Source organism: Tachypleus tridentatus, chromosome 7, assembly GCF_004210375.1.
Source record: "Tachypleus tridentatus isolate NWPU-2018 chromosome 7, ASM421037v1, whole genome shotgun sequence".
Classification (NCBI taxonomy): Eukaryota; Metazoa; Arthropoda; class Merostomata; order Xiphosura; family Limulidae; genus Tachypleus; species Tachypleus tridentatus.
Window position 1 is genome coordinate 108,886,213 of NC_134831.1, and position 24,533 is coordinate 108,910,745.

At 29.1% G+C, this 24,533-nt stretch overlaps 1 protein-coding gene across 1 annotated transcript in view; it reads right to left on the minus strand.

Moving 5' to 3' along the window:
* Positions 1 to 1,303: 1,303 nt before the first annotated feature.
* LOC143256374 (uncharacterized) overlaps positions 1,304 to 24,533 on the minus strand; it is a 58,325-nt gene continuing 35,095 nt past the window's right edge. Inside the window, exons 2-4 of the mRNA XM_076513547.1 lie at positions 8,120 to 8,514; positions 5,373 to 5,451; positions 1,304 to 3,203 (exon numbers count right to left, since the gene is read on the minus strand). Of these exons, the coding sequence (XP_076369662.1) occupies positions 1,866 to 3,203; positions 5,373 to 5,451; positions 8,120 to 8,514 (1,812 nt within the window). The 3' untranslated portion in view covers positions 1,304 to 1,865. The remainder of the gene's footprint in view (positions 3,204 to 5,372; positions 5,452 to 8,119; positions 8,515 to 24,533) is intronic.

Here is a 24,533-nt window from a genome sequence, read left to right on the forward strand (position 1 = left end):
TCACTATTCAATCTCTGTAATGTAAAGTAATTCACACTACAGATCACTATTCACTAGTAACTTCTGTAATGTTGAGTAATTCACAATACAGATCACTATTCAATCTGTGTCATGTTGATTAATTCACACTACAGATCACTATTCACTAGTAACTTCTGTAATGTAAAGTAATTCACAATACAGATTACTATTCAATCTCTGTAATGTAAAGTAATTCACAATACAGATCACTATTCACTAGTAACTTCTGTAATGTTAAGTAATTCACAATACAGATCACTATTCAATCTGTGTCATGTTGATTAATTCACACTACAGATCACTATTCACTAGTAACTTCTGTAATGTAAAGTAATTCACAATACAGATCACTATTCAATCTCTGTAATGTTGAGTAATTCACACTACTAATCACTAGTAATCTCTGTAATGTTGAGTAATTCACACTACAGATCACTATTCAATCTCTGTCATGTTGATTAATTCACACTACAGATCACTATTCACTAGTAACTTCTGTAATGTTGGGTAATTCACACTACAGATCACTATTCACTTGTAACTTCTGTAATGTTGAGTAATTCACAATACAGATCACTATTCAATCTCTGTAATGTTGAGTAATTCACACTACTAATCACTATTCAATTTCTGTAATGTAAAGTAATTCACACTACTAATCACTAGTAATCTCTGTAATGTTGAGTAATTCACACTACAGATCACTATTCAATATCTGTCATGTTGATTAATTCACACTACAGATCACTATTCACTAGTAACTTCTGTAATGTTGAGTAATTCAAACTACAGATCACTATTCACTAGTAACTTCTGTAATGTTGAGTAATTCACAATACAGATCACTATTCAATCTCTGTAATGTAAAGTAATTAACACTACAGATCACTATTCACTAGTAACTTCTGTAATGTTGAGTAATTCACACTACTAATCACTATTCAATCTCTGTAATGTAAAGTAATTCACACTACAGATCACTATTCACTAGTAACTTCTGTAATGTTGAGTAATTCACACTACTAATCACTATTCAATCTCTGTAATGTAAAGTAATTCACACTACAGATCACTATTCACTAGTAACTTCTGTAATGTTGAGTAATTCACACTACTAATCACTATTCAATCTCTGTAATGTAAAGTAATTCACACTACAGATGAGCTGATATTAAGTTTTTTTCTATTACAAATCACACAGAAGATGTATTTTAATGTACAAACAAATGTCTCGAGTATGGTTTATTACTAGAGAGTAAATCAGACGTGAAACATATGAAATGCCCTGAATTTATTATTTGAAACATGAATAATTATCGTACAAAAATCACCATTCACGAGATTAGTCAAATTGAGATCCTCACAACTGTGTTAGAAGAGCACATGTTGTTTTTATGGATAAAAGTATTTTAAATCACAGCTATTCAGCCCAACGCTAGAGTTATCTTTGTTTAACGCTTATGTTTACCAACCACGATACACATTTAAGGGTTTCGTTTGTTTGTTTGTTTTGGAATTTCGCGCAAAGCTGCACGAAGGTTACCTACGCTACATTTAAGAGCTTTAGTGAGAAATAATTAATATTATAACAAAATGAAAAACACAAAAACAAGAACAAAATATACAGTGACTGAAAAAATTATATTTTTTTATATATTTCAGCTGGAAGAACAGGTAAAGTTCCACAAAGTTTATTCACACGGATGATCTATTGAAACAAATTGTGGACACCCGAAAATAAACTGTAGTATCTTTTAAACCATTTTTCCTGAGACAAAAATATTTTAGTATCCAAGATTTGAGTTTGTAAAAGTAGAGGACGGTTCCTTACTATTTAGTAAATGTTATACTGTTGTGACCGAATAGAAACCCGATGTTCGATACCTATTACGGCGCGATAACTGACGGAAACACTTATCTGTGTGTACAGATTTAACCTGGTTAATGTCTTTTTGGACCTCATCTGAATAAGAAGACACTTTACTCATTTCTGGTTGTCGTTCCTGGTGGGTTTTTAAAAATAACTCCCGTTTTCTTCTATCTTTTGCTTGTTGTAGGTGTCGCTTTCTTGCTTCTCTTGGCCAATAGCGACCAAGTTTCATTTCGCTCACGGTGTCATCATCTGTTGTAAGTCCGCACCTTTCCTCCATGATTCTCAGAGAACGTTCTCGAAGTATGCGGTTACGGATTGGGTGACGTGTGATATATCTAGCGCCATCTGGCCGACTTTTTAACCTCCACTCAAACGGGAAGTAGTTAATCTGGTTCGGCAATGCTGTCACCATGAACTGTGGATAGGATGTAGTTAGTCGATTGTGTATGTCAGTCCGGTGTTGACTGTTTACCAAAGAATCACAGTTTTGTGAGGTGTTTTCTTGTAAAGCCTGACGAAACAGTTCTTGTTGCAACCAGATGGTGTGACTTAAGTGTGTTCTGTCGGTATACATTGTTTTCCCTAGAAACATTGATAGATCGTTTATATTTTTGGAAGTTTGACTAAAGTCTCTGCTTTGTTTCACGAGTAAATCTTGTGAATCGACATCTTCCATCTTTACATTTGTTAAAAGCTCCGTTTTCTTAAATGCACTCGTACCGTTTGCAGCTTCAGGTTTGGCGCCCGGCAATAGTTTCTTTTTACAGGGTGAAGACCTTTTAGTCCCTGGCACAGCGCCCCATCTAGCGGTATGTTCAAGAACTATTGCGTATGTTGAACTGTCGCCGGTGCTGTATGCACTTGAACTAGAATATCTCTCGTGTTCTTCTTCATCGTGCCCATAATTCTCAGAGTGTTTTTCCACGGCCCTACAAGCGTGGTGCCACAGTCTAGAACTGTTATATTCTGGTCTCGTTAGCTCTTCCCTAGGAGACACTCCAGAGCCAACTGCTGAGCAATTAATTCCTTTTTCTTTCTGAAGGTGACGCTTCACGAGAGACTCGCATTCTAATTGAATATTTTCCATTTCTTTACTCAACAATGCCATTTCGTGGTCTAAACTCACATCTGAATAATATTGTGGAATTTGCTCATTGCTGGATATCACCTGTTCCGTCTTATAAGTTGTCACTTTTATTCCTCTGTCACACGGTGTTGTCACTGTCTTCAATAGATTTATCCCTTCATTGTTACATGGTGACTTTGTAGATGATGTATAGACTGGGAAACCAGTTTTCTTACTTATATCCTAGGAACAATAAAACAACCAATGTTACTTTAGACTTAATGGAAGGTATTATGTACAAGTAAAACATTATCTTAAGTTTCATTAGATGAAACATGAAAAAAAATTCATGTCGTTTTTTTAGAAAACACTATGAACATAACTTTCGTATTTTATTTAAACCAATATTAGCACAATGTTGAATAAATATTTCTTCAAGTTTCAATGATATCATGTTATTTTTAAACATCATTTTGTTACCAACCCAAAATAAACAGCTGTGTGTGTTGAGAGAATTTCATAAAAACTTATTAAGAACTAAGTAGTTTTTATGGTCACTGGTGTGTTCTGTCAGCAATTCGTTTATCCCAAGAATAGCGCAGAGCTACACCAAGGGATATCCGACTTCTGACTACTCTAGGAAGCTAACCTTAAATCTTAGTGTTACAAGCACAGAATATTATCACCACCAGATGGAGGAAGGAAAACATAAAATGGTGGGCCACCCGAATTAAATAAAACATTACTGTAAGAAATAAAAACAAAATGCACCCAAAAATGACAGGAACTTAGACATAAGTCAATTTTAGTAATTAATTTTCTCGAAACACATAGGAAATACAAAATAAAGTCTTGAAAAGTAATCCTGAACAATATATAAATATTAAAGACATTTCTTCATATACGAAATGTGTGTTATTAAATCTAGCAAACAGTTTTAACAATTAGGATTGTATTTAGAATCAGTAAACATTCGGTTTTCATCTTTTGTTTCACAAATATTTTTTTTTATATTTTAACCTCACGAGTTTATCAGAGTTGATAAACTCTAAAGTAACACATGGTGCCGTTAGGCTAAGTGACGTAGTCAATGAAGATTATCTTCAAATAAGAACACTCTTCATCGTTTAATAAACGATCCATTTCGTCAAATAAAGTATCTAGGTTGTTAAGACTCATCAACGGTTCACAATCTCTAATCCTTCATTGTAATTGGATAATTAATTTAATACGTCTTGTTATATTTCAGCGCTTCTCTGTGCTTTCTGTGTATATATATATATACAAGCACATCAACCAACGTCTAACAAAATCACTAAAAGTAATCGAAGAATGACAACTTAATACACAAGTCCAAACGATTTAGTCGTTCTTGTATCCATGGCAACTGAAAGCAAAAATAGTTCGTGAAAGTAACAACAAACACTGGAAAGCCAACATTAATATGATGGTATAAAAATGTGTTACAAGTAAGATGAAAACTCGAGAAATCAGGATTCATTTTCGTTTCCTCACAGAAGTCGTCTTTCTATTTTAGGTCAAACACGATAATATATAATGTTAATTTCTCTGAAGTCAGATTATCAGGAAACATACCAATGGCCCGTACTAGCCTTCTAGTTCTGAGTAAACACACCAGACGTCTGTACGAGTATGCGCCTTCTAGTTCTGAGTAAATATACCAGGGGTCTGTACTCACCTTCTAGTTCTAAGTAAGCATACCAGGAGTCAGTACTCACCTTCTAGTTCTAACGAACATCACCAGGTTCTATCAATCACAGCTGGTACTGACACAGGAAAAAGTGTTATTTTTGTATTGTGTAAACCACACAACAACTGTTACTGATACAGGACAAAGTGTCATTATTGTATTGTGTTAACCACACCACAACTGGTACTGACACAGGACAGAGTGTTATTTTTGTATTGTGTTAAACACACTACAACTGGTTCTGATACAGAACTAAGTGTTATTCTTATATTGTGTTAACCACATCACAACTAGCACTGACACAGGACTAAGTGTTGTTGTTTTTTGTGTTAACCACACCATAACTGGTACTGACACAGGACTAAGTGTTGTTTTTTTTATTGTGTTAACCACACCACAACTGGTACTGATACAGAACCAAGTGTTATTTTTCTACTGTGTTAAGCACACAACAACTGGTACTGACACAGAACCAAGTGCTATTTTTGTACTGTGTTAAGCACACAACAACTGGTACTGACACAGAACAAAGTGTTATTTTTGTACTGTGTTAACCACACCACAACTGGTACTGACACAGGACTAAGTGCTATTTTTGTACTGTGTTAAGCACACAACAACTGGTACTGACACAGGACAGAGTGTTGTTTTAATACTTTTCTTTACAGCCAACCATAGCACAACCAGTTCAAGCTACTTACCTTGGAATGAACGTGTGTTGGAGTTTCAGATATTGTCGTGGCATTCGTTGTTTGAACCAATGTTTCTATGTTCCTTAATCTAGACCAGAAAGATAATTTATATTAGATAAAATCCTAAAACTATGAATAGACAAATGTATTTCGGATGAATAGCTCCACTCTTAGTTTTGTGTTTTTACAACTAATGTTCATGGCAGTGTTCCTTTCGAACACTACACCTGAAAGTTAGATTTTTCTAGTCGCTATATCTAAAGTTAACATCTAGAAACCGCTATATTTAAATATCATTTCTACTTGTCATTATATCTAAAGATCATCTGTACTAGTCACTATATATAAAGATCATTTATACCAGTCACTATATATAAAGATCATTTATACTAGTCACTATATTTAAAGATCATTTGTACTAGTCACTATATCTAAAGATCATCTGTATTAGTCACTATATATAAAGATCATTTATACTAGTCACTATATCTAAAGATCATTTATACTAGTCACTATATCTAAAGATCATTTATACTTGTCACTATATATAAAGATCATTTATACTAGTCACTATATCTAAAGATCATCTGTACTAGTTACTAAATCTAAAGATCATTTCTTCTAGTCACAATATCTAAAGATCATTTATACCAGTCACTATATCTAAAGATCATTTATACTTGTCACTATATTTAAATATCATTTATACTTGTCATTATATCTAAAGATCATCTGTACTAGTCACTATATATAAAGATCATTTATACCAGTCACTATATATAAAGATCATTTATACTAGTCACTATATCTAAAGATCATTTGTACTAGTCACTATATCTAAAGATCATCTGTACTAGTTACTAAATCTAAAGATTATGTCTACTAGTCACTATATATAAAGATCATTTATACTAGTCACCATATCTAAAGATCATTTCTACTTGTCACTATATATAAAGATCATTTATACTTGTCACTATATCTAAAGATAATTTCCACTAGTCACTATATATAAAGATCATTTATACTAGTCACTATATCTAAAGATCATTTATACTTGTCACTATATCTAAAGATTATGTCTACTAGTCACTATATATAAAGATCATTTATACTAGTCACTATATCTAAAGATTATGTCTACTAGTCACTATATCTAAAGATCATTTCTACTAGTCACCATATCTAAAGATAATTTCCACTATTCACTATATCTAAAGATCATTTATACTAGTCACTATATCTAAAGATCATCTGTACTAGTTACTAAATCTAAAGATCATTTCTTCTAGTCACAATATCTAAAGATCACTTCTACTACTCACCATATCTAAAGATCATTTCTACCAGTCACTATATCTAAAGATCATTTCTACTACTCACTATATCTAAAGATCATTTCTACTAGTCCCTATATCTAAAGAACATTTCTACTAGTTACCATATCTAAAGATAATTTTTACTAGTCACCTTAGTTTCTACTAGGATCATATCTAAAGATCATTTCTGGTGGTCACTATATCTAAAGATTATGTCTACTAGTCACTATATCTGAAGTTAATTTCTGCTAGTCACCATATCTAAAGATCATTTCTACTACTCACTATATCGAAAGATAATTTCTACTAGTCACCATACGTAAAGAACATTTTTAGTGGTCACCATATCTAGAGATCATTTCTACTAGTCACCATATCTAAAGATCATTTCTACTAGTCACCATATCTAAAGATCATTTCTACTAATCACTATATCTAAAGATCATTTCTACTAGTCACCATATCTAAAGATCATTTCTACTAGTCACCATATCTAAAGATCATTTCTACTAATCACTATATCTAAAGATCATTTCTGCTAGTCACCATATCTAAAGATCATTTCTACTACTCACTATATCGAAAGATAATTTCTACTAGTCACCATACGTAAAGAACATTTTTAGTGGTCACTATATCTAAAGATCATTTCTTTTTGTCACGATATCTAAAGATTATTTCTACTGGTCACCACATCTAAAGATCATTTCTACTAGTCGCTATATCTAAAGCTTATTTCTACTAGTCACCATATCTAAAGTTAACTTCTACTGGTCACTACATCGTAAGGTTATTTCTTCTTCGGAATAAAGAAATATAACCAATGATGATAAGGGTCAGTGCTGATGATATATATATATATATATGTGGTTTTCTATCGAGTACAGAAAATGGTTGTTAAACTTCTGAAATGTTTAGAGACTGATATCACTTCATGTTGTCGTAGTGTATAATGATAGTTATATTTAATCTCGTGTGCACACACTCACACACATATATATGAGTATTTTTTGCACATTAAAATGGACACCTCTTCCTTATTGGCTGTTCATATTATACGTTTTCTGTTTTGAGTAAGTGATAACGAATTGAAAGTTTATATTATTCATGACGTAATTACCATTCATTTTTTTTTTTCATTTGTTTCAACAAATATCATTCCACTATAGGTGGCAGTATTATAAAATCTCGAAAGCAGATTTTGAAAGACTAAATATATAACTTAATTATTCATATTGTAATATCACATTCATACAACCCATTTGTTTATAATATTCTAATAAAAAACGTATTTATTAATTTCATTTTCAGTATTAATTTGAAATCAAAATATTTGTCATGGAAAACATTGGATACTTCTATTACTATAAAATATTTAACTAAAACAATAATGTTTTTATAAATTTTACTTTGTGTCCGCTTATTTATACAACATACGTTTCAAAGTTTTTAAAGAAATCTGTGGGTAACTTTTCCCATCCTTCTGTCCACTCTGTTTGCGTTGTGGCATCTCTAAACTTTGGCCTCAAATCACTTGAGCCAATCTCTTCCTCCGAAGCTTTGACATTAGGACCAAGATTGTCTTCTGCGAGTGGGAGGTAAATCTGTGAAGTTAATGTCGGTTTTGATGTCTCTTGCATATTGGAAATGTAATCGATGTTGTCCACTGGGTGTCGACGTTTTACCATTTCAATTTCCTTGTCATTGTTTGAAGAAATGATTGTTTTATCATTCTTATTTTTCATAACCTCCCCGACAATAGGCTCCACTGCAGTGTTAAAAGTCTGAAGCGCATCCTCGCAGTTAAGTTTCGAAATGTCTTTTCCATTTATCTACAAATAGTAACGATAAAAGTTCCACGAAAAAAGAGTAAAATCGAACTATCCATTTTGTTTTATTACAAAAAAGACATTTGTTTTCTACAAATTACATAACCCACAGTTTTATATTAACCATCAATAGATTACCAATCATCACAGTAGTGTATTTAATATTCACCATCAATAGATTACCAATCGTCACAGTAGTGTATTTAATATTAACCATCAATAGATTACTAATTGTTACAGAAGTGTATTTAATACTAAAAACCAATAGATTACTAATTGTTACAGTAGTGTGTTTAATACTAACCATCAATAGATTACCAATCGTCACAGTAGTGTGTTTAATATTAACCATCAATAGATTATCAATTGTCACAGTACTGTGTTTAATACTAAACATCAATAGAATACCAATCGTCACAGTAGTGTGTTTAATACTAAACATCAATAGATTACCAATCGTTACAGTAGTGTGTTTAATACCAACCATCACAGTAGTGTGTTTAATATTAACCATCAATAGATTACCAATGGTCACATTAATGGAATGAAAACGGTTTACAAAACTTACATTTTATTTACAGGTTTGAACATTTAAGGATAACTCTCTCCATCATCAGTGAAATATGAAAACTGATCTATAAATATGAATCTTACCAGAATTATAACATAACACAATTATTAGTTTGTAAGTTATTAGGAAAATGCGGTAAATGTTGATATATTCATTACACAACAACTCATTACATTTGAACATGTTGAACATTTCAGATTTAACTAGGTTAGTGACTCATTAAAATTCATAAGTGTAAGTTGACTTTGTGCAGAGTCCATGGTTTGAAGATCCTCAGGTGATGATAGGGAAACTGGTAAGTGTGATATTGTGACCTGATGTTTCATAAAATGTACGAATAGATTAGTGATTGGGATTAAGTAATGGAAGACTGGTTCTATTAGATACTATTAAATGTTCAGATACTAGTTTGTAAGTAGCATTTCGTTTTGCAATGTACGTGACCTTGGAGTCACTACACGAATCATGAATGTTGACTTTTCGGTACCTGATATCTGTACCTAAATTTCTATATTGATTTCTCGTGTCCTAATATATCTTGAAACTTTGATAAATGTCTAAACACTATAGTAAACAATGTATAAATACTTTAGTTAACCATGTTTAAACACTTTAGTAAACAATGTTAAAACAATATAGTAAACAATGTTTAAACAATATAGTAAATAGTGTTTAAACAATATAGTAAACAATGTTTAAACACTTTAGTAAACAATGTTTAAACACTTTAGTAAACAATGCTTAAACACTTTAGTAAACAATGTTTAAACACTTTAGTAAACAATGTTTAAACAGTTTAGTAAAAAATGTTTAAACAATATAGTAAATAATGTTTAAACAATATAGTAAACAATGTTTAAACAATATAGTAAATAATGTTTAAACAATATAGTAAACAATGTTTAAACACTTTAGTAAACAATGTTTAAACACTTTAGTAAACAATGTTTAAACACTTTAGTAAACAATGTTTAAACAGTTTAGTAAAAAATGTTTAAACAATATAGTAAACAATGTTTAAACAATATAGTAAACAATGTCTAAACAATATAGTAAATAATGTTTAAACAATATAGTAAACAATGTTTAAACACTATAGCAAACAATGTTTAAACACAATGGTAAACAATTTTTAAACACTATAGTTAACCATGTTTAAACACTTTAGTAAACAAGGTTTAAACACTTCAGTAAACAATGTTTAAACACTTTAGTAAACAATGTTTAAACAGTTTAGTAAAAAATGTTTAAACAATATAGTAAACAATGTTTAAACAATATAGTAAACAATGTCTAAACAATATAGTAAATAATGTTTAAACAATATAGTAAACAATGTTTAAACACTATAGCAAACAATGTTTAAACACAATGGTAAACAATGTTTAAACACTATAGTTAACCATGTTTAAACACTTTAGTAAACAAGGTTTAAACACTTCAGTAAACAATGTTTAAACACTTTAGTAAACAATGCTTAAACACTTTAGTAAACAATGTTTAAACAATATAGTAAACAATGTTTAAACACTATAGAAAACAATGTTTATACAACACAGTAAAAAGTATGGAGAACTTTAGTAAGTAACCGCGAAATCGCTTAAGCCGCTGTAGCAAGTCTTGTGAGCGATGTGAGCGAGGATTATCGCGGCTCACCGCTAATTTAAGAACGTGTAAAAACGCGGCTTACGAATTTAATCCTGGCTTTATAACTTCAAGAGGATATTTAAAAAGGATTTGCTTTAATTTGGAAAATAAATAAAATATATTACAATAATAATCGACCGTTAATCTACCTTATCCGCTCTCTATGTCAGCTTTATGGAGGCCGCCATTGTTACCGAATCACACCTCTCCATACATTAAAGTTAATCCGCGGTAAATCCGTGAAAAAAGTGATCAATAATTAAAGTATTATTTTTAATTCGATAATCCGATATTTTTATCACTTCACTTTCTGAATTAATAGTGAGCATATCATATTGACAAATTCCTACCCGATGAGTACCAAACGTAAACATGCATCGTATGACGTTCAGCAAAAGCTGAATGTCATAGAAAGAATACGAAACGACGAAACTTTGCTAAAGTTAGTAGAGAGTTAGGCATACCTGAGTCTACATTTCGTGGGTGGATGAGAATAAATTAAGAGCATTTCTTGATGAGGGTGGTTTGAAACGCAAGAGAGCTAGAACAGCACAAGATCCTGAGTTAGACAAGGCAACGTTCAATGCATTTTGTGAAGCCAGAAACAATGGAATTCCCATATCTGGACCAGTTATTCAAGCACAAGCAGAAAAACTAAAACTAAAAAGTGTTAAAACGGCACTTGTAAATTGTATCTGAATAGTCTATACATTAATATTATAATGATCACGCAATGGCCCGGATGAGGCTCTTCGGCGAAGCTGTTGGTGACTTCGGCTTTTCAGTCACAAAGGTTTAAGCCGCGGACCACTTAAGCCGCGGTTAAGCAGGTTGACCACCCAAATACCGCGGCTTAACGGCGCTCCACTGTAGTTTTATTAAGTGTTGTCTAAACATTTTAGTAAAGAATGTCTAAACACCGTGAGAGATATAGAAGTATGGGTTATTCAGTCTTACTGCTAGTGAAATGGACATAGTTAGTGTTTGAATAAAACTGATCCGGTGACTTTACTAGCTGTGCACATACGGCAGCGACCCCTTTAATCACTTTGAAAGAAAGAAGGGAATATTTCATTAATGTTTGTTTTTAACTAAACTGTATAAAAGTTCATTATTACGAGAAGGATATTTTTAAATCCGAAAAGAGTTTTTTAGTTTTAACAGAGTAGTCTCTCATTAGGGCCTGGCATGGCCAAGCGCATAAGGCGTGCGACTCGTAATCAGAGGGTCGCGGGTTCGCGCCCGCGTCGCGCTAAACATGCTCGCCCTCCCAGCCGTGAGGGGTGTATAATGTGACGGTGAATCCCGCTATTCGTTGGTAAAAGAGTAGCCCAAGAGTTGGCGGTGGGTGGTGATGACTAGCTGCCTTTCCTCTAGTCTTACATTGCTAAATTAGGGACGGGTAGCACAGATAGCCCTCGAGTAGCTTTGTGCGAAATTCCAAAACAAACAAACAAACAAACAGTCTCTCATTAGAATAACAAAGGAAAGTTGTGGAAACACACAAAACACAAACGAAAATTAATAAATTATTGAAAAAATTACATCTCTGTTATTGAAATAAAAATGAATGTTCGTATCTGAGAAATATGAGAAGCAACAGCAGACAAAAAGTTGTAATTCATAATGTGAATCACTTGAATATCTTAAGTACGTGTAATTTATAATGTGAATCACTTGAATATCTTAAGTACGTGTAATTTATAATGTGAATCACTTGAATATCTTAAGTACGTGTAATTTATAATGTGAATCACTTGAATATCTTAAGTACGTGTAATTTATAATGTAAACCACTTGAATATCTTAAGTACGTGTAATTTATTATGTGAAACACTTGAATATCTTAAGTACGTGTAATTTATAATGTGAATCACTTGAATATCTTAAGTACGTGTAATTTATAATGTCAATCATTTGAATATCTTAAGTACGTGTAATTTATAATGTGAATCATTTGAATATCTTAAGTACGTGTAATTTATGATGTGAATCACTTGAATATCTTAAGTACGTGTAATTTATAATGTGAATCATTTGAATATCTTAAGTACGTGTAATTTATAATGTGAATCATTTGAATATCTTAAGTACATGTGATATATAATGTGAATCACTTGAATATCTTAAATACGTGTAATTTATAATGTGAATCACTTGAATATCTTAAGTACATGTGATATATAATGTGAATCACTTGAATATCTTAAGTACGTGTAATTTATAATGTGAATCATTTGAATATCTTAAGTACGTGTAACTTATAATGTGAATCATTTGAATATCTTAAGTACGTGTGATTTATAATGTGAATCATTTGAATATCTTAAGTACGTGTAATTTATAATGTGAATCATTTGAATATCTTAAGTACATGTGATATATAATGTGAATCACTTGAATATCTTAAATACGTGTAATTTATAATGTGAATCACTTGAATATCTTAAGTACGTGTAATTTATAATGTGAATCACTTGAATATCTTAAGTACATGTGATATATAATGTGAATCACTTGAATATCTTAAGTACGTGTAATTTATAATGTAAATCACTTGAATATCTTAAGTACGTGTAATTTATAATGTGAATCACTTGAATATCTTAAGTACGTGTAAATTATAATGTGAATCACTTGAATATCTTAAGTACATGTGATATATAATGTGAATCACTTGAATATCTTAAGTACGTGTAATTTATAATGTAAATCACTTGAATATCTTAAGTACGTGTAATTTATAATGTGAATCACTTGAATATCTTAAGTACGTGTAATTTATAATGTAAATCACTTGAATATCTTAAGTACGTGTAATTTATAATGTGAATCATTTGAATATCTTAAGTACGTGTAATTTATAATGTGAATCATTTGAATATCTTAAGTACGTGTAATTTATAATGTGAATCATTTGAATATCTTAAGTACGTGTAATTTATAATGTGAATCATTTGAATATCTTAAGTACGTGTAATTTATAATGTGAATCATTTGAATATCTTAAGTACATGTGATATATAATGTGAATCACTTGAATATCTTAAATACGTGTAATTTATAATGTGAATCACTTGAATATCTTAAGTACGTGTAATTTATAATGTGAATCACTTGAATATCTTAAGTACATGTGATATATAATGTGAATCACTTGAATATCTTAAGTACGTGTAATTTATAATGTGAATCACTTGAATATCTTAAGTACGTGTAATTTATAATGTAAATCACTTGAATATCTTAAGTACGTGTAATTTATAATGTGAATCACTTGAATATCTTAAGTACGTGTAATTTATAATGTGAATCACTTGAATATCTTAAGTACGTGTAATTTATAATGTGAATCATTTGAATATCTTAAGTACGTGTAATTTATAATGTGAATCATTTGAATATCTTAAGTACGTGTAATTTATAATGTGAATCATTTGAATATCTTAAGTACATGTGATATATAATGTGAATCACTTGAATATCTTAAGTACGTGTAATTTATAATATGAATCACTTGAATATCTTAAGTACATGTGATATATAATGTGAATCACTTGAATATCTTAAGTACGTGTAATTTATAATGTAAATCACTTGAATATCTTAAGTACGTGTAATTTATAATGTGAATCACTTGAATATCTTAAGTACGTGTAATTTATAATGTGAATCACTTGAATATCTTAAGTACATGTGATATATAATGTGAATCACTTGAATATCTTAAGTACGTGTAATTTATAATGTAAAATCACTTGAATATCTTAAGTACGTGTAATTTATAATGTGAATCACTTGAATATCTTAAGTACGTGTAATTTATAATGTGAATCACTTGAATATCTTAAGTACGTGTAATTTATAATGTGAATCATTTGAATATCTTAAGTACGTGTAATTTACAATGTGAATCATTTGAATATCTTAAGTACGTGTAATTTATAATGTGAATCATTTGAATATCTTAAGTACATGTGATATATAATGTGAATCACTTGAATATCTTAAATACGTGTAATTTATAATGTGAATCACTTGAATATCTTAAGTACGTGTAATTTATAATGTGAATCACTTGAATATCTTAAGTACATGTGATATATAATGTGAATCACTTGAATATCTTAAGTACGTGTAATTTATAATGTAAATCACTTGAATATCTTAAGTACGTGTAATTTATAATGTGAATCACTTGAATATCTTAAGTACGTGTAATTTATAATGTGAATCACTTGAATATCTTAAGTACGTGTAATTTATAATGTGAATCACTTGAATATCTTAGTACGTGTAATCTATAATATGAATCACTTGAATATCTTAAGTACGTGTAATTTATAATGGGAATCATTTGAATATCTTAAGTACGTGTAATTTATAATGTGAATCATTTGAATATCTTAAGTACGTGTAATTTATAATGTGAATCATTTGAATATCTTAAGTACGTGTAATTTATAATGTGAATCATTTGAATATTTTAAGTACGTGTAATTTATAATGTGAATCATTTGAATATCTTAAGTACGTGTAATTTATAATGTGAATCATTTAAATATCTTAAGTACGTGTAATTTATAATGTGAATCACTTGAATATCTTTAGTACGTGTAATTTATAATGTGAATCACTTGAATATCTTAAGTACGTGTAATTTATAATGTGAATCACTTGAATATCTTAAGTACGTGTAATTTATAATGTGAATCACTTGAATATCTTAAGTACGTGTAATTTATAATGTAAACCACTTGAATATCTTAAGTACGTGTAATTTATTATGTGAAACACTTGAATATCTTAAGTACGTGTAATTTATAATGTGAATCACTTGAATATCTTAAGTACGTGTAATTTATAATGTCAATCATTTGAATATCTTAAGTACGTGTAATTTATAATGTGAATCATTTGAATATCTTAAGTACGTGTAATTTATGATGTGAATCACTTGAATATCTTAAGTACGTGTAATTTATAATGTGTATCATTTGAATATCTTAAGTACGTGTAATTTATAATGTGAATCATTTGAATATCTTAAGTACATGTGATATATAATGTGAATCACTTGAATATCTTAAATACGTGTAATTTATAATGTGAATCACTTGAATATCTTAAGTACATGTGATATATAATGTGAATCACTTGAATATCTTAAGTACGTGTAATTTATAATGTAAATCACTTGAATATCTTAAGTACGTGTAATTTATAATGTGAATCACTTGAATATCTTAAGTACGTGTAATTTATAATGTGAATCACTTGAATATCTTAAGTACGTGTAATTTATAATGTGAATCACTTGAATATCTTAAGTACGTGTAATTTATAATGTGAATCACTTGAATATCTTAAGTACGTGTAATTTATAATGTAAACCACTTGAATATCTTAAGTACGTGTAATTTATTATGTGAAACACTTGAATATCTTAAGTACGTGTAATTTATAATGTGAATCACTTGAATATCTTAAGTACGTGTAATTTATAATGTGAATCATTTGAATATCTTAAGTACGTGTAATTTATAATGTGAATCATTTGAATATCTTAAGTACATGTGATATATAATGTGAATCACTTGAATATCTGAGGTACGTGTAATTTATAATGTAAATCACTTGAATATCTTAAGTACGTGTAATTTATAATGTGAATCACTTGAATATCTTAAGTACGTGTAATTTATAATGTGAATCATTTGAATATCTTAAGTACGTGTAATTTATAATGTGAATCATTTGAATATCTTAAGTACGTGTAATTTATAATGTGAATCACTTGAATATCTTAAGTACGTGTAATTTATAATGTGAATCATTTGAATATCTTAAGTACGTGTAATTTATAATGTGAATCATTTGAATATCTTAAGTACGTGTGATTTATAATGTGAATCATTTGAATATCTTAAGTACGTGTAATTTATAATGTGAATCATTTGAATATCTTAAGTACATGTGATATATAATGTGAATCACTTGAATATCTTAAATACGTGTAATTTATAATGTGAATCACTTGAATATCTTAAGTACGTGTAATTTATAATGTGAATCACTTGAATATCTTAAGTACATGTGATATATAATGTGAATCACTTGAATATCTTAAGTACGTGTAATTTATAATGTAAATCACTTGAATATCTTAAGTACGTGTAATTTATAATGTGAATCACTTGAATATCTTAAGTACGTGTAAATTATAATGTGAATCACTTGAATATCTTAAGTACATGTGATATATAATGTGAATCACTTGAATATCTTAAGTACGTGTAATTTATAATGTAAATCACTTGAATATCTTAAGTACGTGTAATTTATAATGTGAATCACTTGAATATCTTAAGTACGTGTAATTTATAATGTGAATCACTTAAATATCTTAAGTACGTGTAATTTATAATGTGAATCATTTGAATAATTTAAGTAGGTGTAATTTATAATGTGAATCATTTGAATATCTTAAGTACGTGTAATTTATAATGTGAATCATTTGAATATCTTAAGTACGTGTAATTTATAATGTGAATCATTTGAATATCTTAAGTACGTGTAATTTATAATGTGAATCATTTGAATATCTTAAGTACATGTGATATATAATGTGAATCACTTGAATATCTTAAATACGTGTAATTTATAATGTGAATCACTTGAATATCTTAAATACGTGTAATTTATAATGTGAATCACTTGAATATCTTAAGTACGTGTAATTTATAATGTGAATCACTTGAATATCTTAAGTACATGTGATATATAATGTGAATCACTTGAATATCTTAAGTACTTGTAATTTATAATGTGAATCACTTGAATATCTTAAGTACGTGTAATTTATAATGTAAATCACTTGAATATCTTAAGTACGTGTAATTTATAATGTGAATCATTTGAATATCTTAAGTACGTGTAATTTATAATGTGAATCATTTGAATATCTTAAGTACATGTGATATATAATGTGAATCACTTGAATATCTTAAGTACGTGTAATTTATAATATGAATCACTTGAATATCTTAAGTACATGTGATATATAATGTGAATCACTTGAATATCTTAAGTACGTGTAATTTATAATGTAAATCACTTGAATATCTTAAGTACGTGTAATTTATAATGTGAATCACTTGAATATCTTAAGTACGTGTAATTTATAATGTGAATCACTTGAATATCTTAAGTACATGTGATATATAATGTGAATCACTTGAATATCTTAAGTACGTGTAATTTATAATGTAAATCACTTGAATATCTTAAGTGCGTGTAATTTATAATGTGAATCACTTGAATATCTTAAGTACGTGTAATTTATAATGTGAATCATTTGAATATCTTAAGTACGTGTAATTTACAATGTGAATCATTTGAATATCTTAAGTACGTGTAATTTATAATGTGAATCATTTGAATATCTTAAGTACATGTGATATATAATGTGAATCACTTGAATATCTTAAATACGTGTAATTTATAATGTGAATCACTTGAATATCTTAAGTACGTGTAATTTATAATGTGAATCACTTGAATATCTTAAGTACATGTGATATATAATGTGAATCACTTGAATATCTTAAGTACGTGTAATTTATAATGTAAATCACTTGAATATCTTAAGTACGTGTAATTTATAATGTGAATCACTTGAATATCTTAAGTACGTGTAATTTATAATGTGAATCACTTGAATATCTTAAGTACGTGTAATTTATAATGTGAATCACTTGAATATCTTAAGTACGTGTAATCTATAATATGAATCACTTGAATATCTTAAGTACGTGTAATTTATAATGGGAATCATTTGAATATCTTAAGTACGTGTAATTTATAATGTGAATCATTTGAATATCTTAAGTACGTGTAATTTATAATGTGAATCATTTGAATATCTTAAGTACGTGTAATTTATAATGTGAATCATTTGAATATCTTAAGTACGTGTAATTTATAATGTGAATCATTTAAATATCTTAAGTACGTGTAATTTATAATGTGAATCACTTGAATATCTTTAGTACGTGTAATTTATAATGTGAATCACTTGAATATCTTAAGTACGTGTAATTTATAATGTGAATCACTTGAATATCTTAAGTACATGTGATATATAATGTGAATCATTTGAATATCTTAAGTACGTGTAATTTATAATGTGAATCATTTGAATATCTTAAGTACGTGTAATTTATAATGTGAATCATTTGAATATCTTAAGTACGTGTAATTTATAATGTGAATCATTTGGATATCTTAAGTACGTGTAATTTATAATGTGAATCACTTAAATATCTTAAGTACGTGTAATTTATAATGTGAATCATTTGAATATCTTAAGTACGTGTAATTTATAATGTGAATCATTTGAATATCTTAAGTACGTGTAATTTATAATGTGAATCATTTGAATATCTTAAGTACGTGTAATTTATAATGTGAATCACTTGAATATCTTAAGTACGTGTAATTTATAATGTGAATCAGTTGAATATCTTAAGTACGTGTAATTTATAATGTGAATCATTTGAATATCTTAAGTACGTGTAATTTATAATGTGAATCATGTGAATATGTTAAGTACGTGTAATTTATAATGTGAATCATTTGAATATCTTAAGTACGTGTAATTTATAATGTGAATCATTTGAATATCTTAAGTACGTGTAATTTATAATGTGAATCATTTGAATATCTTAAGTACGTGTAATTTATAATGTGAATCATTTGAATATCTTAAGTACGTGTAATTTATAATGTGAATCACTTGAATATCTTAAGTACGTGTAATTTATAATGTGAATCATTTGAATATCTTAAGTACGTGTAATTTATAATGTAAATCACTTGAATATCTTAAGTACGTGTAATTTATAATGTAAATCACTTGAATATCTTAAGTACATGTGATATATAATTTGAATCACTTGAATATCTTAAGTACGTGTAATTTATAATGTAAATCACTTGAATATCTTAAGTACGTGTAATTTATAATGTGAATCATTTGAATATCTTAAGTACATGTGATATATAATGTGAATCACTTGAATATCTTAAGTAGGTGTAATTTATAATGTGAATCACTTGAATATCTTAAGTACATGTAATTTATAATGTAAACCACTTGAATATCTTAAGTAGTGTAATTTATTATGTGAATCACTTGAATATCTTAAGTACGTGTAATTTATAATGTGAATCACTTGAATTCTTAAGTACATGTAATTTATAATATGAATCACTTGAATATCTTAAGTACATGTTATTTATAATGTGAATCACTTGAATGTCTTAAGTACATGTAATTCATAATGTAAATCACTTGAATATCTTAAGTACGTGTAATTTATAATGTGAATCATTTGAATATCTTAAGTACGTGTAATTTATAATGTGAATCATGTGAATATCTTAAGTACGTGTAATTTATAATGTGAATCATTTGAATATCTTAAGTACGTGTAATTTATAATGTGAATCATTTGAATATCTTAAGTACGTGTAATTTATAATGTGAATCATTTGAATATCTTAAGTACATGTAATTTATAATGTGAATCATTTGAATATCTTAAGTACGTGTAATTTATAATGTGAATCATTTGAATATCTTAAGTACATGTAATTTATAATGTGAATCACTTGAATATCTCAAGTGCGTGTGACGATACACACAAACAGTTCTGCAGATTTCCCGACGGTCAACTTTTGGACACCAAGGACTTTTATGTCGGCAGAGAACAAAAGAAAAAAAAAATTCAATCATCTTAACAATGTTAAATTTATCTTCAAAAAGTTCAACCGTTTGTTTTCTCACATTTTATAACTGAAGAGACGGTTTTTATATGTTGGAAAATAAATATATTTAATCGTAATTTGAGGGTCGCGGGATCGAATCTCCCTCCCACCAAATATGCTCGCCCTTTCAGTCGTGTGGGCGTTTGAATGTCACCATTAATCCCACTATTCGTTGGTAAAAGAGTAGTCCAAGAGTTGGCGGTGGGTAGTGATGACTAGCTGCCTTTCCTCTGGTCTTACACTGCAAAATTAAGGATGGCTAGCTCAGATAGCCCTCGTGTAACTTTGCGCGGAATTCAAACAAACAGCTGTTATTTATCCCTTACAACAAAATCTAGTTTTATTTTCTAGAGATCGTTACTTTATTCTGACAATAAAAAATGTTTTTAGCAACGTCTCTTGTGATATCTGATAAATAACCCGTAGAAGAGAATAATAATATATAGTGTGAAAAAAAAACAAAGTACCATTTAACCCAAGCACTTTCGGGAGGAGACAAGTTGATATAAGGTTTTGTACTTTTGTCCTTAATTGTTTTTATGACTGTACATGTTTTTCCTAGCATAAAATATTGCTCAACAACATTTTATTATTGGGTTGATTATCCTGAATATTACCTGAAAATGTAAAAAGATAAAGTCTGTTCCATTTGAAAATAACGAATGAGTTTTAAATCTTTAACTTAAAATAATGAAATCTGATTAAACTGACGTTCTCTGATAGGCCTAACACGTTACATTCCTAATCTGTATTTCATCCTTCACAACTGACACTCTATATTCCCAAATTCAATTATGAGTTTCTCTAGCTTAGCTCATGTTTTACAAAGCTCAAACCACGAGAAAAATTCCATACGGTCAATTAACGTTATTATTCGACTTCAAACCTCCCTCTGGTTAAACAATACATACAACGCCCAGAACTAATCATGGGAAATAGAGATAACATCAAGACTATACGCGGTAATAAAGGACAACTCATTTCCTTTGTGCAGGTGAATGCCAACCTATCAACTGTTAACAGTTTTTATGACACTCTAAATGGGTAAAATGTAGCAATTGTTAATGTTTTTTACGACTCTGTAAGTGATGAAATCTGACAACTGTTAATGGATTTTACAACACTGTAAGTGGTGAACTGTAGTAACTGTTAATGGAATTTACAACACTGTAAGTGGTGAGCTGTAGTAACTGTTAACGGAATTTACAACACTGTAAGTGGTGAACTGTAGTAACTGTTAATGGATTTTACAACACTGTAAGTGGTGAACTGTAGTAACTGTTAATGGAATTTACAACACTGTAAGTGGTGAACTGTAGTAACTGTTAATGGATTTTACAACACTGTAAGTGGTGAACTGTGGTAACTGTTAACGGAATTTACAACACTGTAAGTGGTGAACTGTAGTAACTGTTAATGGATTTTACAACACTGTAAGTGGTGAACTGTAGTAACTGTCAATGGAATTTACAACACTGTAAGTGGTGAACTGTAGTAACTGTTAATGGAATTTACAACACTGTAAGTGGTGAACTGTAGTAACTGTTAATGGATTTTGTGTCATTGTTTGTCGGTTAAACAAAACAACTGTAAACGGTCTTCTTTTGTAAATGAATCTGTCAAATACCACCAAAAATTTTGTTTTGAGCCAGCTGAATCTATTAATAATTCGTTTTATTGTTAATTTGATACCGAATATTTAGTTGAAGATATTTCAATTCTGAACTTCATGCTTACAACCTACTAAATATTTCCTGACACAATGCCACGAACATTTTAGACAAGTGTACCATAAAAAGAATGTTTTACTACATTTACGTTATCACATAAACTACCCTTGTTCTTCATGTTAATGATAGCATTCCACTAAGTTTCAAACGATTTCCATACGACCTTGAGAAATTTATTGAAAACTTGAGGCAAATAAATGAATGTCTTGATCTAACATTAAATTTAAACAAAGTTAAACCGTTAGAAGTGCCAACGAAAACTAAAAAGTTGCAGATTTAGATAACTTTCTCCGTACGTGATTAATATTATTGAAAGTTACTATTGTTGAAGGTCCGACTATTAGCTAACTTTCTCCAGACGTAACTATTATTGTCAAAGGTTATAGTGTTACATAACTTTATCCAGATGTATCCAGTATTGTCACAGATTACAGTATTATTTAGCTTTATACAGATGTAACTAGTAATGTCACACATAACAGAATTATATAGCTTTATACAGACGTAGCTAGTGTTGTCACAGGTACCAATATTAGATAGCTTTGTCCAGATGTAACTAGTATTGTCAAACGTTACAGTATTTGATTTGTTTATCAAAAGGCATACACTACCTTAAAACTACAGCAATACACAACAATGCCGTTAAACTACAGCAATATACAAAGATATAGTTTTAAATTCAAGTAGTTTCAATTGATTTAAAATTGTACGAGTTTTGTAAACTTAAAGAACTGTGTTCCTTTTCTGCTTTATAAGGTATGTACATACAGCCAACAGTAACTGAATAAAGGTTTGTAAATATGTATGCCTCAAACTTTTCTCACTAAATAAAACATAAATTTAATATAAGGAAAGATTCTAAAATGTTTGTGTCTTTAATATCGCTACTTTCTTATAATGTTGTTTATATAGATAGTGAAGATATTTTAGATACCTCAAAATTTAAACCAGAAAGAAAAACAGAGTAGAAAAAATCAATAAAACAACGTTTTGCCACGTGCCACGTTAACCGTGGCGAAATGTTATCTTATTGGACGTTTTCTTCTGTTCCACTTTAGTTATTTTTGGTTTTTGAAACAATATTTTCACTGTTTTTGTAGCTAATTCTTTTTGTCAAGGCATTACTTATGTAAGTGCATTCAAATATAGTTTATTCCCTTTTTGGAATTATGGCCATTACTATAAAAATAAACGATCGTATCACTTCTGTAAGGATACTTTCTCCATACCTCTAAATATTTGATAACAGCTAGTTGCCATGACTACGTTATTTTCTGTGAGATGTTTCATCAGCTTATTTCAGCATTCTCAAATATGTATGTAGAGAGATCTTACCCTGTATGTGGTGCGCCATTATAGATCTTACAATACTTATAACTTGCGTAAAATAAATTGTGATTCGTTAAAATTATGTTTTGTTTTATTTAAACCGTATGTATATTACTAATTGTTTCTTTATAGATAACATTATTCATAAAAAACATAGAGGTACAGGAAATAATAAAGTAAAATGGGTTAATTTTCAGTAATTATTTAGATAATAGTTTCTGTGCTAGCATTAGTATATGTAAACTGCTTATTAACTTAATCTTCCCAAAATAAAAGTATTAATTAATATAATAAATAAATATAATTTTTGAAATGATCATGAAAAATATTTACTTGTAGACATTATAAAATATCCATTAAAAGTTAATAATGCTCCAAGTTTTGAAAAAGAGAAACCTCGATCAAACCTTCATATTTTGTAATTAATTTTAGACATAAAATATTTAATGACTTACAAATTTCTAAAATTATTCATCACTCTATAAATAATAATATTTTTCCTTGTAAAAACTTAAAACCTACTATCAGTTATAAATATGAAGTTTCAATTGGTCCATTAATATATAATTATAAAAGATTTTTAGCTGATTTAAATGTAGATGATGTTAATTTATGTTGTGAATGTGAAAATAGTTTATTTATTGCTACTTTTCATAAACATATTATTACTGGTAATTTATATATTATAAAATATGTAAAATAAACAAAAAAGGAACTGAATACAGAATAACAACAAAATGTAATAAAAATAATATTCTAAAATCTGTTGAAAACAATATTGATGAATATTTTAGCTATGTTACAGCTTATCCAACTAGATGGTTTTTAGAATGGAAGTTCTATATACTTAAAAAAATAAAAATACAATTATGGGAGCTAAGTCTTCAACACGTGTAGCACATTTATATGTATAT